This window comes from Scomber scombrus, chromosome 7 (genome assembly GCF_963691925.1).
Source record: "Scomber scombrus chromosome 7, fScoSco1.1, whole genome shotgun sequence".
Taxonomy (NCBI): Eukaryota; Metazoa; Chordata; class Actinopteri; order Scombriformes; family Scombridae; genus Scomber; species Scomber scombrus.
This window is the reverse complement of record NC_084976.1, coordinates 24418107-24435639: the sequence shown is the minus strand read 5'-3', so window position 1 is coordinate 24435639 and position 17533 is coordinate 24418107. Positions and strand designations below refer to the sequence as shown.

Genomic DNA, 17533 nt, shown 5'->3' with positions numbered 1-17533 from the left:
TTGTCAGGCAAAAATTTCAAATATTTGCTAGTTTTAGCTTTTCAAAAGTGAAGATTAGCCTCTTTCCCCAATGTGTTTAATTATAGAATGAATTATACTGTTTTAGACTGTAGATTATACAAAATGAGTTATTTAAAGATGTCATCATTTTCAAAAATGTCTGACACTTAAAAGACTTAACAATTAAAATAAATAACATAGCTGACATATGTACAACTGAGGACCACAAATGGCTACTGGATATTTGAGGGCGATGAGAGTTTAAAAAAATGTGATTACAATATATCGGTTGACAGTTTCTTTCCCTTTTTTTCATGAATAGAAAGAAACATTTTTGATACGTTTTGTTTTTTTAAAGGAATAGATTAATTTATGAGTGCTCTCTGCTGGACAAACTGTGCAATGGATGGAGACACAGTTTCTAAAATACATAATAAACCTGTACTAATATTTCATGTTGTTTATTAGTCAACATATACACAGATACTGATGGAACTATAAGTTATCAGTTGATATAGTTGCCAATGTATTGCTCTAGCTTTAATAACCATATTGATCCTCCTGTGCTGTACTGTATTAAATTAACTGTATTGGGAACTATCAGGATAATCTTTTGTCTGACCTCTGCCCCCTGATCCCACTATAACTATTTCCCTCTTCCTCAGGTCTCCCACCAAGTTGAGCTCCAGCCAGGCCGGCAGCTTGGAGAGCAGCTCCCTGACCGGCTCCCTGTCACTAGGCCCTGACCTGCCTCACTGCCAGTGTTGCATCTCCTTCGAGGCCCGCCTGAAGCGCCTCTCATGCGGCCACCTCTACTGCGATCCCTGCTGCGACCAGATCGTCAACCTGGCCTTCGAGGACATCGAGGGGCTGTCTGACTACCCCTGCCCCATGTGCAAGTCCCTCAGCCAGCTCGGATGCCTGGGCCCGTCCTCCTCCGGGTACTTCAACGGGCCCTACAGCATCCTGCATGAGCATCAGTGTACAGGGAAGGAGCACGGGAGCCGGTGGGGGTAAACATGAAGCTCCAGCATGGGAGGGATGATGTTGGACTTAAATCTTTTTAGATTTTTCAGCTGCGACCTGGTTGAGTTTTCAACACACTGCCATGACAGCGATGTGGCGATTTTCAGACTGCAGAAAACAACAATCTGACTTCATTCTGTCTCTCTTGCTCTGTTGTCTGTGTTAAACAGGTGAAATGTGAGAATGCATGACACTTCCATCCATAGATTCAAAGTGCCAAAATGCGTCTCAATAAATGGTTGAAAACTTGCACGTCATCATAACAAATGTGGTCCATCTGTGGTCCAAATTTGGTCCATTTTATCCCAAATTGTAGTGGAATATAACGATCAAGAAAAACACCTCATTCATATATTTTTAATAGCATGCAGGTTTTCTACCTACGTCTGTACAAAAAACATAGATCAGTTAAAATAATGTTGGAAAACTGGAGAGACAAACCAGAGCCATGACTTAACTGTGCAGTAGATATTTTGAAAATCTAACATTTCCTGTCAGGCGAGTTCTTACTTTGTACATTTTTCCGTGAAAGTATTGAGCATTTTTGCACATTATTCTTACATTGTTTTATTCTGACTGTACATATCATGCGAGACGGTTGGATTTTAAATTTTAATTCTATTGTACAGTACCATGCTACTTTTTAAGTGTTCCAGATCATATTTCAAATATTTATTTTGTTAAAAAATAAAGTTTGTGAGCTGTGTATAAGAACATATTTGTTCCTTGTTTTCATATTTGTGGTGGAGATTCAGATCAGAGAGTTTATTAACTGATAATACTTTTTATTTATCAGGATCAAAACATGCTGATACAAAAAAAAATATGTACATCTGGCAAATTGAAGTAAAGATCGTACCAAAAACATTAAATTATACAATGAAGCAGACCAAGAGGTGCAGCAGAAGATCAGATTTGATCTTTCGTGCTGCAACAGGACGATGATGAACTTGTTTTTTATTCCATGGAAGACAAGCAAATGCATTGGCATCACACCTGGAAAGCTCTGAAATTGTAGCTGATATTGATGTAATGAATATTTACAACAATTTAATAATTCATAGTGCTATTAAGTGAGGTACCGTTTGACATAAGAGACGGTCAGCATCAGGCATACATCTGTCAACTGTTATACCGCCATAAAAAAATCTAGAAAAACATGCTTTTTCAAATACATAATCGGTGCAAATTCATTCATCCGTGGGAATGATGCCAGTGCATCTACTTGACACCCACATCATGCGAACAACCTGGACTTAAAGGCACAGGACCAGACGCTTCCCTCTGTGCTTTAAATGCAGTCAGACACTTCCAAGTCCTTGACCTAAATGCTGGCTGCATACTGATACACCACCAGGGAGAAGAAAAAAAAGAGTAAACACAGGAAGAAATAAGCTTCCCTTTGCTTCCAACACTGGTACCTTCTCAAGGTATAATAATCAAAAGGCAGAATAACATCTGTGTTTTTACAAAAATGATGGAGACATTTTCAAAATAATACTAAATTTGGTCAAAAACTAGAGTTTGGTCAAAAACTACAGAAATCACATTTATCAACATGTATCATCATGTATGACATCAGAAGTTGACCGATAAAATAACATGAGAGAAAGATAAACGTTTAGTTAAGATTATATTACTTAAGCCCTGAAATGATCTCAGTCATGCAGGAGATGAATTATACTACAATAATATTCAGTGGTCATATTCTGACACATAGAGGCTAACACTGAGCTGAATCTGGGCCTCTCGCTGCTCCCAAGCATGCATGCAACTGAGGAGATATGAGAGCAGCACCAAAATAGCTCTCATGCCCTAAATTCCACATTTAAGTCACTGGTCACAACGCCTGGAGCTCAAAAATGAAGATTATCATTAGAAGAATATTATCATTTACTAAACAAAATTCTACTTTTTATGAAGCTCAGATACCAAAATGAGGAAATGAATGTGTCTTTTTGCACATATTAAATATCTAACAGTCACATAATGGACTCTGATGTGTGTATTCACTGCTTTGTGTCTTGTCTAAGTGCCCTTAAAGCATGACACCATTATCTACATCCTACCCTGTCACTCGGATAAGAACGCCTTCTAAGAAGCTAAAAATGGACTATACAAGCTTTTCATGAAGAGTGTCATGACACTTAGAAAAAATGTGTCATGACAGTTTCGACTGCGTTTTTTAAGATATTGCAAGATGTGCTCTAAAGCTTTCATTCTGAAGCCCTTATTCTTTTTAAGTCTTTGCTTCACTGCACTAAGATACATTTCTTTAGAGGAAATATTGAATAAATCAGGAGTTTGTTACATTTACAAATATACAAAACAGTTGTCACATTTTTTTAAAAATACAGTACTGATGATATGTAACAGAGTCGAGGGCTCTTGCACTGATTATTTGATACTACTGCAGTAAGTTTACTGTGCTGCACCCAAATGTGTCTCATTTTGCTTATCATGTTATAGTCAATAATCAAATGACAGGAAACACGTCTGGGTCTCCTCAGTACATGAAGCCAGCCAGAGAACGGTCTGTTTTATAATGTGCAGGCAGGTGATTTGGTTATAGTACCCATCATGGGTTGGGAGGGTCTGTATCAGACCTCAGGAGGCTATTGAGGATCCGTTGCTCTTAGGCAGCTTGGCATTATTAGGTGCAGGATAGTAGCGCTGGTCAGGACGGGCCTCTGTTACTGACGAGTGCCCAAAGAGGAAGGTGTGTTTGTTGCTTCCACCGTTATCTTTGTGGCTGGGCCTGGATGGTGGGGCTGAGGCGGGCACAGGACCCCTTGAAGTCTGGTAGTTGGTGGAGTTAGAGGGGGCCGCCGCTCTGCTCGCACCCGCGCTCTGAGGCCTCGACGCTGGGAAGAGGAAAGTGCCGTTGTTGGTGTTCTGGTTCATGTTGGTGTCGGTCCGCCGGGGCTCAGCTGTCCTGATGGGTGGGTGAGGATCCGTGCTGGTGGTGGTGTTGGTGGTGGAGGACACTTGTTCTAGCTTGTCTTTGAGCTGCTGCACCTCACGGGCTAGTCGCTCCACAGGGTGGGGGTGGTTGGCAGAGATGGGGTGTGAGAATGCCTGAGGATGGAAAGCAACACAGTTTCTCTTGAGAGGTCACTAACTTCACTTATTCAGCCTCAATGCACTCAAAGAATTAAAGTCGTTCGATATTCTGCATTTTTCTTATTGAAAAACACCAAAAACACCAATTCAATGATCTGATTAATAAATGTTGTTTGTGTAGAGGAAGCCTAACATAACCTATTCCTCTTTGGAGTACCGGAGAGCTCCAAAAACTATTAAAAACACATCATTGAGCCACAATGTTCCTTCATTACCACAGTTGTGTTAATCCGCAGCTAAAAATAGTTCCCAACAAATGCCCTGTTCCTGTTTGATTAACGTTTGCTAAACTCTATCATGCCCAGGTGTTTAAACAAATTATTTAGTCTTTTTAAAACATTTAAGTATATTTTCATGAACTGTTTTTCAAAGATTTATAATTTCAGTAAGAACAAATAGCTTTAGGGTTGAGTGCCACAGACAGATAGAGAAGTAACTGAGTGTTGGTTGATCGTCGAAAGCATTGCAAAGCATGTTCTGGTCTTTTCATAGGGTTTATTGACAATATCCAAAATATATTATATAACCAACCTTTTCCTTCAACATTCACACAATTTTACAACAAGGTCCCAGTTTATTAGGTACACCTAAACAATCTCCTCCAGCCCATGAAAACAGCCTGGCATTGAATCCTACCTCCCACCACATCTAGACTTTTATATAGAACAGCATATAAAACCAGATAGTAGAAATAAACCTTCAACAAAAAAAGGGAAAGAATCTAAAACTGAAGATGACAATATTCAGCCTTTCCTGTCACTGCGTCAGAGAGGTGTATCGTAATGATAAAAGGCTGCAGTGAGTGGCTCTGTAGTGCTGAAGTGCATTAAACATAAAGTTAACTCTCAAAAAGAAACAGGACTCCAAATAACAGTAACCAAAATTAAACAAGAGTTGGGTTGTTTTATTCTCTCTTGTTTTTCAGGACTTCAGCAGGTACTGAAAGTGAGGTTAACTGCTATAGAGGAGTCAGAGCAAAAATATTCAGTGATTTCTGAATGAATAGATATCTTGTGTCAATGCTGCTAAGAAAAAAACAGGAAGGCCTTAAGGGGTTAGTTAAATGGTGTGTGAAATTGTAGGAGAAACACTTTAATTACATAAAATAACATAATTTAACCCTCATTGCTCCCACAGAGCAATGAGTTTTAGCGGTTTTGATTTTGGTTTAACTTGTTCCTCCATCTCTCTCTTAAAATAGACGGCTGCACCCGCCTACGCACCCCTTCACTATTCTCTACTAGATGCACTGCTGCGCTTACGTCACAAAAGGCTGTCCCACGTCCATATCTGGAGTTGTCGATCATCAGCTCAGACTAATCTGCACATCAAAGAGACCGCGTCATTACGGAGCGAGCGGTCATGATGTGAGAGGATGTAACACAGAAGGCATGATGAGGCTGTACGTGGCGGATATGAGGAGCCTTATGGAAATGTTGAGGGCCAAATTTAACAAAACATCTGTGGAGGATGGTGCTCACTCAATAACTAGATGGCACATCCGCACTTAGACACGTAACCCTTCAATGTTTAAATGAGCTAACGCCTGTCGGATGAGTCTGTAGACTGAAGACAGATTAGCATCATATCTTTTCTGATATAAACTGAATGAATACCTTACGTTTAATACTTTGATTGACAAATACTCTCACATTTTACTGGCTGCCTGGTTCATGTGGAAACTTAAAGTCTGTAAACTAAACATGAGCTGGAAGAAATGTGGGGATTCAGATAAAGAAACAAATTTGCTTGTCTCTAAAAACTCTAAAATGCAGTTGTAGAGTTGTTGATTATGAACAAAGGACTTCTGTGGCACCAAAGCATGGGTTACACACCACTCGTTAAGAGGATGAATTAATTGTATGTTTAGTCTCTTCTGGAGACAGCATGAAAACATAAAATAACACAAACCCTATCATTAAAAAAAAAGAAACTATAAGTATTTCGGTTTTAAGAGATCTTGAATGCATTTTAAGATCAATGTATCTACTAATTAAAAAATGTTTAAAACTGGCAGATTCTTCTTCAAATAAAAAAGAATCTGTGATATAAGAAGTATAAAGAAGCTGTTCCCACGTACCTGTGCATGGAGCGCCCCTCGGAGGTAGCACTCCCTCCACAGGCCCATGCAAGGCCCCATAAGGAGGGGCAGTAAAGGCTCGTAGGGGTCAAGTGGTCCTTGAGGTCCAGAGGAGGAAGTGAGGCCCTGGGGAAGCTCAGTCAGGGCCCAGGCTTTCAGTAGCCTCTCCAAGCCGGGAACGTTTTCAGAGGACGGCGCCCTCCGGTGGCTCTTTTTGTAAACACCCAAACTGCCGCTGCGCCAGGGAAGCAGGTTAGCAGGACAGGTGAAAGTGCCTCGAGAGAGGAGGAACACCGAGCCGGGGATGGTGTCAGTCAGCTGGTGGACAGAAGAGGGAGGATGAAAGCGAAAAATAAATTTGAGTTAAAATTTAAGGAAAAGACACCTGAAAAAGTAATCTAAGGAATTTAAATGAATGAAACCAGATATTGTCCTGTATTGTGGTTCCCAAACACGTACCATGAAGAATTATGTAGGTTTTCATTTTAAAATAATCACATTACTTTATTTTACTGATTAGCACATCTAATAATTATCTTAATTAATAAAATAAGATTAATAATTAGTGATATGGAGATGTTAGTTTGAGTGCATTACTGTCATCCTATTACCAAGAAGTCAATTTCAGTCTGATGCATGTTTTATAACTAACACAAGAGGGTGCAATGGACTGTTGCAAATATTTTGGACATTGAAAGATGTCTGTTAAGTCTGCACACTAGACAACAGAATCAGTAACTACTACTCATAAATCCTGATGCTGCTCTTCTGTATCAACATACTGATTAGTCTCTTACGTAAAGGAGCAAGCTACCGTCCGAGAGCTGTTTTTATTGTAACATTTTAAAATCTAAGGAGAAAGGCATACATGCAAAATTTAAAGCAGGCTACGGGGCAGATCTGATATCTGCTGCCAATAGACTCAGACAGCTGGGCCTGCCTAAATGGCTGAAAACAACAAAGACAAAGAGAAAATCTCTCTTTGCCTCACTATAAATTTAGTTAAAATTATATATTAATGAAAGAAACACCCATCACTGTGTTAACAACCATATATTTATATAAATCAAATGAAACCCTGTCCGACTTGGACAAGCATTTAATATAAATAAATAGTTAAATACACTGGTACTATTGTTTGTTGTTTTACGTTAATATTTTTACACTGAACAAAATGTAAAATAATGGTAATCTTGAAATGATTAAGTCTAGCATAATTACACTGAATCATTTACGTGATATATGTGCACACATACCAATCATAGGTGAAGAAAAGGTTAAATTTGGCTGAATTATAAAAGCCAGAAGTAGTAATTAATGATGAGCCGTTAGGGAGCCTAATGCAACTGCAATTCCCATCACTAGTACTCACTAAGGTGAAGTGATCACTGTTGAAATGGCCACTAGAGGGCGTGATGCATCACATAAAGAGTGAGCAGTCTTACTCTGTGAGTGTCTGGGTTGGTGTTGAGGTTTCCGTTGAGCAGAGGCTGCAGCGGAGGGTTCGGGGGGACAGGTTGGGTGAAATGCACTTGTCTCTGCTTGCTGTACTGTAGAGCCCAGTCCCAAACTGAGGGCAGAGGAGGGTCAGATGGATCTGAGGAGTCTGGATGAAGGACATCTCTCCAGCCATTGACCGGAGTGTAGGACTGCCCGAGGGTCTGGACAGAGTAGGAGACCAGGTTAGATAGATCCAGAAACACCTCTATACCTGTATGTCTGCATCAAATGATCATGTAATGGCTTGAATATGTCATAAAAAGTCACTTTTAATGACATCAATACAGTGTTAAGTTGCACGATAATCATTATCATCACAGGGGTTTTTCTCAGTTTTATAATCGGAGGCAGAAGATACCAAAGCCCCTCTCAGGTGTCCCGTACCTGGGAGCGTTTGCATCTCTCCCGCTGGCAGTTGGCCAGGAAGCTGGAGAAGAGTGGCAGGTGGACGCTGTCGTGCAGAGCTAACAGGAAGTCATCTGTCAGCTGGAAGCGAGAGGGATACTGGGACCACAGCTGCCAAACGCAGTCCAGGAAAAGCAGGAAGACTGGAGCCTGGAGGGAGGAGGGGAAATAAAGGGAGCGAAGAAAAGAAAGTTAAGAGAGAGGTAGGGATTATTTAATGAGTAAGGGAGGGAAGGGACATAGAAGGGAGGAAGAGAATATGACAGGAGGGATAAAGAAGACATAAAGGAGGTTAGAGATATAGAGGAGGAAGATGAATGAAAAAGTAGCACAGGATGAGGTGGATGAGTGGATGGATGAAGAAAGAACAGGCCAAAATGTTTTGAATTCTGTCTTAATCATGTCCTATGTTAATTTTAGAGGAGACGTGTATCTTTAATCACTTTTAATACGATCTGCTAAGTATGAATCATATCATGGTAGAAGGGTTGGGCAATATAAATCAAATTAATGATTATCAAAGTAGTATATGAGTATGGATATGTTCAAATGTCTATGTACAAAGTCACATAGTGAAGAGTTAAAAGCTAATTGATTCCTTAAGTGTTCATGCTTCACAAAACCTATAGTTAACCAATAAAATGTTAAATTTATCTTAGACAAACTGTTAACAATGATATCAAGATTAACTTTTTCTTCCATTGTTTCCATCAGTGATATCACCAAATGTACGGCAACAAGTGCTATAATTGCACAATTATATCTGACCTTAAACAAAGATTGCACACACACTTGGTACAGCGAGGTGCTACATTAAGGTTTTTTTCTTTCCCCGTGTCTGTTCAGTATTTCGGTGAACTGTCCGTGCACCACAGTGAAAGCAGAGGCACCTTGTGAAGATTTGTCACCTGCAATCCGAGGTGACGGTGCCAGGTTTTAGTGTGAAGCTTGACCTCTCACCTCTTCCTTGTCGTTGTCGCGGTGATAGTTGACGCGGCTGTAAAAGCGGTGGCCGGCCATCACCCACTCCTTCTGCACCAAGCTCTGGAAGCCACGCTGGGTCCGACAGTGGGGGTCACACATCACCTGCACCAAGCTGGACACCATGCAGCCCATGTCACGGTCATCCGATTCTGCAACGTCAAAACAGGCAGAGAACGAGGTCAACATATTTATACATCAAATACCTGAAGCACATTATATAACAACCTGCTGAATATGTAGTTATGTCTGCTGTTTATAGTGTCTAGTTGCTCTTGATTTGACTCATCAAGCTCAAGTTTATGTAGATGCTTTTTTTGTGGTTCTATGTTGAATATAAAACGAAAATATAAACGCTGTTCTAGACACATTTAGCTCATATGACATTACATGCAGAGCACTGTAACCTTAGTATGAATGCTTTTCTAATTGTACTGAATCAAAAACATACTTGCAAAAACAAAAGTAAAGTAATATTAATTTAAAGTTTAATAATCTAAGTATTTAGGCTTAATGTACTGATTTCTCCTGCAAATTGTAATGAGTAACTCCCACATCCGCAGTGTTGGGGAGTAACTAGTCACATGTAATAGCATTACGTAACTTAATTACACAATAAATGTAACTGTAATCTGTTGCAGTTACTAAGAAAACGTGTAATTAAATGACAGTTACGTATGAAAAAGTTGGTGATTACAAAGGAGGTTACATCTGAAGTTAGACCTAATTTTGTAATATTTAACAAGTTACTGAATACATATATTGCTGTTTTTAATTCTTTCAAATCAATATTTTTTATATTTTTTTAATTAAATCGTGACGTGGGCTTATTTGGAGCACACATGGGCTTAAATGGTGTCACAGTACCAATTAAGCCCATGTCAGACTTTTGACTTTTTTCATAAAATATCTTCATTTTATGTTCCAAAATCTACATGAACTAATGAATACATTTTCAAAGGATAGATAAATCTTGCTTAATAAGAAATGATCTCCCTTATAAATCATGTCAGTATCCATGAAAAACACCTGAACTTATATTTTGGTGCGTATTGGGAACACTTACCCTAACAGCTGAAAACATTCATTAGAAAATTAGGAAAGTAATCAAATGTAATAAGTAACATTACTCTGATTAATTAATTATAGTAATAGTTACATAACTTATCACATTTTAAAATAGGGTAACTAGTTATCTGTAACCTATTACATTTCTAAAATAACCTTCCCAATCCTGCACACCAGTAAGAGAACAATTGAGTATTGAGTTTTTACAACCTCTTAACTGGAAATCAGCATTTAATTGTTCTTTTATTCCTCTTAATGCTTCCATCTTTTCTCTCACAATAGAGAGACAGAAACAAATACAATGAGCCAGACTGAAAAAATGATGATGAGACAGAGAGACAAAGACCCAGAGCCAGACAAGACAAAAAGAGAGGGAGAGGCACACTGTTTTGGGCTAGTGTAGTGACTCATTTCTGCAGTGGGATGTTTGACTGCTGATCCGGCCGACAGCAGATCTGCCGCAACAACAAGGAGACTTAAAGCACGACTGATATATGATCCTCTCAGCTAAACGGGCGATTTAAGGGCCGCTATGATGTTAGTCACTCGCAGCTGCAGAGTTCCAGAGAAAATCAAACAGCAGCAGAGAGCAGGAAACAACCTTCACTGAGAACAGCCTTTGTTTGAGCGATTTAGTGTTGGGTCCGCCTCTCTGAGTGTTTATGAAGGCACGACAGGCAGCGAGGACAGATGATTAAAAGCAAACAACAGCCTACTGTCTATGAAAGGAGCCATAAAACGGTATCTAAGGAGTATTAAGTATTCGCTTTCAGACATACTGATAAATGTGGCCAGGATGGCAAATAGAAATGCAATGTCATTGTAGTTACAACTCACTATTTTCTCTTTTATTTATTCCACTTCTCCTTTCCTTCTAACTAATTGGCTGATTTGTTTACCCTCTGTCACCCCCTTATTGTCCTGATTAAGTTCACCGGGTCGACTCAAGCCTTATTTAAAGACTGCACTCCCTCTCACTCATTCACTTTCACTTTTACATGGAGTGGCAGACCTGGTTAGAGGTTTTATCTTATTCTATGTACATTTAGTTAAATTGATGATGTCATTTAACTTGTTTTTTAGACATGGGAGTAATCCAATTTAAGATAAGATAAGATAATATATTCCTTTGTTAGTCCCACAATGGGGACATTTGCATTATTACAGCAGCATTGGACAGAAAAATAGAAGAGAAGCAATAAGAAAAAGAACAATAATAGTAAAACAAATATATAATAAAATAATCCTGACATTATTTACATTATTTACAAGAGTAATATTGAGTGGTAATATATTGTGTAAGCTTAATCTTATATTTGTGTTTCTCTTCCCTTCATTTACTGCTGCACCAATATAATTCCAGATTAATGAAATAAAGTTAAGAGTGAAGTTTCATGGCCTTCTTTTCTATGCATTCTGACTGATATCCATGGTAATAATCTACCTTTTTTCTTTTTTTTGAACCTCCTACTTTACAACAGCCTCAGTAAGTTAATTTCAGGAGGTCTGAACAACAACACCACAAGTAATCAATCTGTAACTAGCAGTAACCTCTGCAGGTGAAAGCTGAGGACCTCGCGGACATGAGCCCCAGTCAGACACTCTAAGGTCACCCTCACTGCACGTTTGGGTTTACCTCGTCTGTCTAGCAGCATTTCCCCGCCACCTGATCCAACTCGCTGCCAGGCGGTGATCAGTTGACACCTCTGCTCCACAGAAAACAACAGTCAGCATCTTCCTCTTTGCACAGAGGTGATCCTCTTGTTCTTAGAGGGGGGACAACATGGTGAAGCTAGGCTGGAAGCTTTTAGGTATCCCTGCACTCACTAAGCACCTCTCATCATCAAAGACTACACCAGAGAGGGAGAGGTTAGCTCTTATCTAGGAGTTTGATCCAATAAGAGCCGGTGTGTTGAAGAAATGCACCAAGCTATATCCACAGCTGGTTTTGCTTCACCTTACTATTTACATCAACTACCCACACAGGCAGGTGTTAGTCTATATCTAAAGATGGTGTTTTCATAGCCAGGCATCCTTTTGCCTTCAGCTAACATTACAATCCTACACTCTGCCTTGTAGGAGAGCACCATGTACCTGTAGCTGTAACTGACTTGCAATTTTATTTGTATAGTCCAATATTACAAATCATGAAGTTACCTCAAGTAAAAGTTCAAACCAATACTGAATTTCAAATGGGTCCAGCTAACAATAAACTGACCAGAAAAAGAGTTAAAATCACACTCTCAACATCATTACATCTCTCCTGGACAGGTATGGATACAAATAGTAAAGTGAACTTTTGTTGCACATAGTGTATTTGTAGGTATACAAATGGTAGGTTTATTTTCATATAATTTACATGAGGTAGATTTCACATTTCTAATATGGAGTCCATCCCGTCTCTCAAAAGAAACAGTAGTAGCAGGTGTAACCGTGTCCTTAAAAGCATGTTATATGAAGGCCTATTGACTGTGTGCATGTAGGCTCAGTGGAGTGTGCTTGTCTGTGGTATATCGCTAGTTCAGGGCAAGCCCTAATGTGGCATTAATGAGAGGGAGGTGCTGTGAATAATGAATGGATTGAATAATATGATCTGGGGTCACGTGACTCACCTTGCAGTGCCACGGTCAGGTGACCACCACGAAGGAGACAGGCCACCTCTGAAGCTTTCTTCAGACAGGACCTGGAGACAGAGAGTAAGGATGATTTTATTATGTAACTGTATATAACACTGATTATAAATCTGAATTATAAACAAGTTTGAGTTTTAAAAGTCTAAGCGTAGACATCTACTTCTTATAATTACTCAAATATTGCAAATAGTGGAGAAACTTCCTCAATTGCTTATGCAGAATAACAAGCTGTATCTTGTTATTTGAATGATCTAAATGCTCATTTTTTTTGCATCTGGTAAAAGTTATTTCACAGTCCATAAACTATTTCTAGTAAATATTATAAATATTTTTGATGCATCCACATAAATCCAAAATTAAACAAATAAATCTAATGTTAACAGCTGAGTAAAGATAATTAAAGTTCTAGGAAATTAATGGCCAAGCTCTGCTGCCTCAACACATATATGATAATATGCACTGGTGACCACACACCACAGTGTGCATCCAGCTGGAGACGTTTGTTGCACATGATTCCCCATCTCTCTCTGCAATGATTTCCTGTCATTGCTAAACTGTCATTATCAAGAAGAAGCATGAAATCCCTAATATATACACATAGGGATCAGTTTATTGTGCTGCCCCTTCAAAGATAACACACGTGACATATTTATGTTGATCCCCATGACTACAACGCTGAAGAGTACTGATACATTTGGGTGTTGTAATTAAATGTAAATCTAGTACATTAATTATCATCCAGTGTTTGCTGACTTTTCTTTTTAAGCTTCATGATCACAGTTCTTCTTCATAAGAGGTAAACATGTGGCACCACTGCGGCTTAGGTACTGAGTACAGCTGGGAACCTTCGTTGCATCTAGTCATCATTTCCTGTCTCACTATAAGTTAACCACAAAAATACAACCCCCCCCCCCCCCTTATACTGCACAGACTTGACACATTTAACAGTGACTTAGACATTTTTTGTTTGTTATGGATGATATGGATTGCAAGACTGCCAAATCAGAGCTGTTACCTGGTGTAGTCTAGCCAGTGGGTGCCTTCCAGGGTGGATAACCATTTGTCATCAGGCACAGTCACAGATGTGGAGATATCTACGAGCCAAAAGAGGAAACAGTTCATGCTTAGATATGATCACAACAAATGTATGAAAGCCTGAAATGGTTTCAGTATGTCTAACAAACTGGTGTCTACAGTCCTCTTGTTCATGTTTGTTAAATAAGAAACTCACCTCCTGAACTGAACAAATTCAAGCACTCAATATAAAATCCACATAATCTCAAGTGGATTATCCTTTAATACAATCTGCAATGTCTATTTTCTTTATTTTTGCACTTGTGAAGACTCAAAGCCCACTGCCTGAAAGCTGACCAAATACATTTGAGTGGTTGTTATTATGGGGCAATCCTCTGAGCCGTGAAATACTCCGCCACAACAGACAAAACACTGAGCTGACACATGTGTGAACCGTGATAATTGGTGACCTTTAAACATTATTCAAGCCAGGAGAGAATGACAAGAGAGAGTGAAACTGTGTGTGTGTGTGTGTGTGTGTGTGTGTGTGTGTGTGTGTGTGTGTGTGTATGAGTCTGAGATGGGTCAGCAATTCATTTCCAGGACAGATGTAGACTGTGGGGATTTTTGTCATCTCTGTTCTTACTCAGCCATGGAATGTGCTGTGTGCGCTTACGTGAGAACAAACAACAATAAAGACCATCTCACAAAGCCTGTTTTTAACCTGCCACTGTGTGAGTGGGAAAGACTCAACTAAACCGCTGGAAAACAGTGATGTAATGTAATGATACACTTTGAAATATACGACCAAGTGTGATAAAGAAAGAATTTTGCAGAGTTATGGACGGTTCAAATGATCTCTCACTCTCTCTATTTGTCTATTATACACCATAAATAAAAAGGTAAATAAGATGCCCTTTTTTTTTCATTTAAAAATGGGGTGTGTCTTACACACCGGTGCGTCCTATACACCAGTAAAATACAGAGAGAGGTTGGATCTGGATTTGGTTATGAGTCTGTAAAAGGCTGTCCAACCTAAGAGTGATAACTGTAACAATAACTATAAAGTTAACGATGTGAGCATCCACACTTATGAACGATAACGTCCTGTAAACAGCGGTGTCAATCGCGTGCTGTGCGCTCCAGCTGTGTTTGCAACTGATGAAAATAGGCTACTGATGATCTGTTAACTGGTCTATGTTGTACAGAGAAATAAAAAGAGAACCAGAAGGGTTCACAGGCAAGTGGTGAGTCAGTGTGTTACTCATAAGTATTTCAGGACACTAGCTGCTGTGATATTTCGGTATTTACAGACCAAACTGACCCCACCGATAGCAGCTGATGTTGAAGCGCCATGTGCAAAAGTGCACAGAGGATCAGCTATTATTGAGCTGTGGCAGCGACACACAGTATGAGCACAGATCTGAAAGCTAAAAGATTCACTATCTTTGTTGTTTTGTCCACTGGATGGAACAGAGGATGATACTTTGTTTGACTCTGGGACTGACACAGAGTCCAAGGACAGTGTGCTTGCTGAGCCTTACAGAGACTTGGGTGCAATCTTTGCGAACAGCGACAGTTTTTTGGATTCGAGTGAGTATACAGCTACACACTGTATCAGTTATGTAAAGATACTGTGTTCTTTTCAAAGGTTTAATTGAAACTCATGGCCTAGCCTGAACTGTTATTGTTGAGTCATTATATCGGTCATGTTCAGTTAAGCAAAACATTCCCAGTAGTTTGCATACCATTAACCCGACACAGAAAATAAGATTACGTCATTAATCCAAGAAGGGAAAATCAATTGTCATAGGAGTCAGGTAAAGTAAAACGCAATAAAACATTTTTTAAATAAAAACAATGACAAAGAAAAATGTGAATTAAAGTGTGAGTTTGAATAAATAACAAGTAAAATGTGAAGAATAGTGGATAGATAAGGTGCAGACTAACTTACAAAGTGACTGACTTCTTAACATAATGAATATAGTAAAATAATATAATATAACATTGAATGGCATGACTTTTTATGCTGTGTGTGAATACAGTTGTTTGCTCAGTTGTTGTGTGCAGATGTGTGTGCTCATGTCTTATCCCCACCTCCCAGACAGAGGGCGCGCAGACGGCTGTGTGCCAGCTGGATGTCAGCAGGTGAGGGCAGTTCCTCTCCGAGCTCCACCACCACACACAGAGAGGACTGACTACCAAACAGGATCAGCTCCAGGTTTCTACGGGACAAAACAACCTGCTGTTAACACACAGCTACACCTGCAACAAGCCTGTGTTACTGTTCAATCAAGTTGCCTCGGACGCATTTAGTAGCTTTTTAGTGATTATGTCTGTAAGCAGTGGATATCATCTCCAAAGGCATAAAAGTTTAGAGTCAAATGCCTTTAAAAAGCTATCAGGATGGATTTCCCAGAGAAACACTGTGATATTTAATTTTAGTAATTGGTTTAAATCTTGCTTCATTTGGAACAGATAAAAAGCAATGCTGAGTAAAAAGTCATTAGAGCAACTTAAGTCTGCTTTTCTGACTTAATGCTGTATGACGCTGCTTTTTTAACTGGGGCCTCAAGCTTCTGTACACTCCTGCTGTATTTAGTCTGTGGCCAGCTGCTTGTTTTTACTAAAGGCTATTTTGGATTTAAGGTTTCCAGTGTTCAGACAGCTATTAAACACATCAGTGCGTCCTCTGTACAGAATGATGAACTATTCAATGTGCTGCATGAGGAGACTCAGTTTGCAGTGACTCCTGACCCCTCCAATCTCTTACACAGCAGGCACAGCATTTTTTTTAAAGAAGGAAAGAAGGAAGAAATGGACTTCGACTAACAACTGGTGATGTGAGAAACGAACAGTTAGATCTGGGATAGGAAATTGTGTAAACTGATTGAATAGAGTACAAAGACAACTTGGCTTGTCTGTGAACACTCTATCAGCTGGCAGAGAGAAATACCACTACATTTATTCTTACTAACTAAGATAAATCATCTTAAAACACGTTCATATGCTTCCACTGACAGTCACACGTGCACATCCATCTGGAAAAAATTACACACACACACACAAACCTGATGTCGTCTTTCTCATGGTAGATGTTATTCTGGAAGCTGGCCATTCGCATTAGATCGCTGCCTCTAGGGTGTCGCCAACACCAGCGCTGCAACAAAAACAACCAAACCCCAGTTTCACTATCATGTGCTGGATTATAACTAACATTTACTAACATTTACAGATCCTGTCTTTTCTAATAGGTCACGTATAATGTGTCTGGATACTAAGTGCACTCACTGGGATGCGTCCCTCGTTGAAATGGGCGAAGCTTTTCTTCAGCTCAGTGTCTAAAACCTTTTGTGGAAACACGATGAACCTGGGCAGGCTAACAGGAAACAGAAAATGCTGTTTTTATTGACAGAATACAAACAGGGGAAAAAATGCTGGGAAAAAAATGGGTGAGATTTTCTTTTTATTGAATACGCCAACAAATTTCACATTCATTGAGTATATTGACTTTGTGTGTGTGGTTTGTTTTGTTTTGTTTTTTTTAAGGAGTTTAGCCTTGGATTTTCAGTCAATTTTCTCTGGTCAAAGACCTGAAAACAGATGTGTTCACACATTCCTGAAGAAAATTTGTTAGTGGTGGATACAATTAAAGAGGAGGTAATGTAAAAATATACATCATACTTCACATTTAAACTTGTAT

General features: G+C 39.3%; 1 protein-coding gene across 1 annotated transcript in view; it reads right to left on the bottom strand.

Annotated features, from left to right (window-relative positions):
- Nucleotides 1-1800: 1800 nt before the first annotated feature.
- mtmr11 (myotubularin related protein 11) overlaps nt 1801-17533 on the bottom strand; it is a 37806-nt gene continuing 22073 nt past the window's right edge. The window contains exons 8-17 of the mRNA XM_062423070.1: nt 17122-17209; nt 16902-16990; nt 15928-16055; nt 13832-13910; nt 12796-12866; nt 9095-9267; nt 8114-8284; nt 7675-7890; nt 6230-6547; nt 1801-4104 (exon numbers count right to left, since the gene is read on the bottom strand). Of these exons, the coding sequence (XP_062279054.1) occupies nt 3634-4104; nt 6230-6547; nt 7675-7890; nt 8114-8284; nt 9095-9267; nt 12796-12866; nt 13832-13910; nt 15928-16055; nt 16902-16990; nt 17122-17209 (1804 nt within the window). The 3' untranslated portion in view covers nt 1801-3633. The remainder of the gene's footprint in view (nt 4105-6229; nt 6548-7674; nt 7891-8113; nt 8285-9094; nt 9268-12795; nt 12867-13831; nt 13911-15927; nt 16056-16901; nt 16991-17121; nt 17210-17533) is intronic.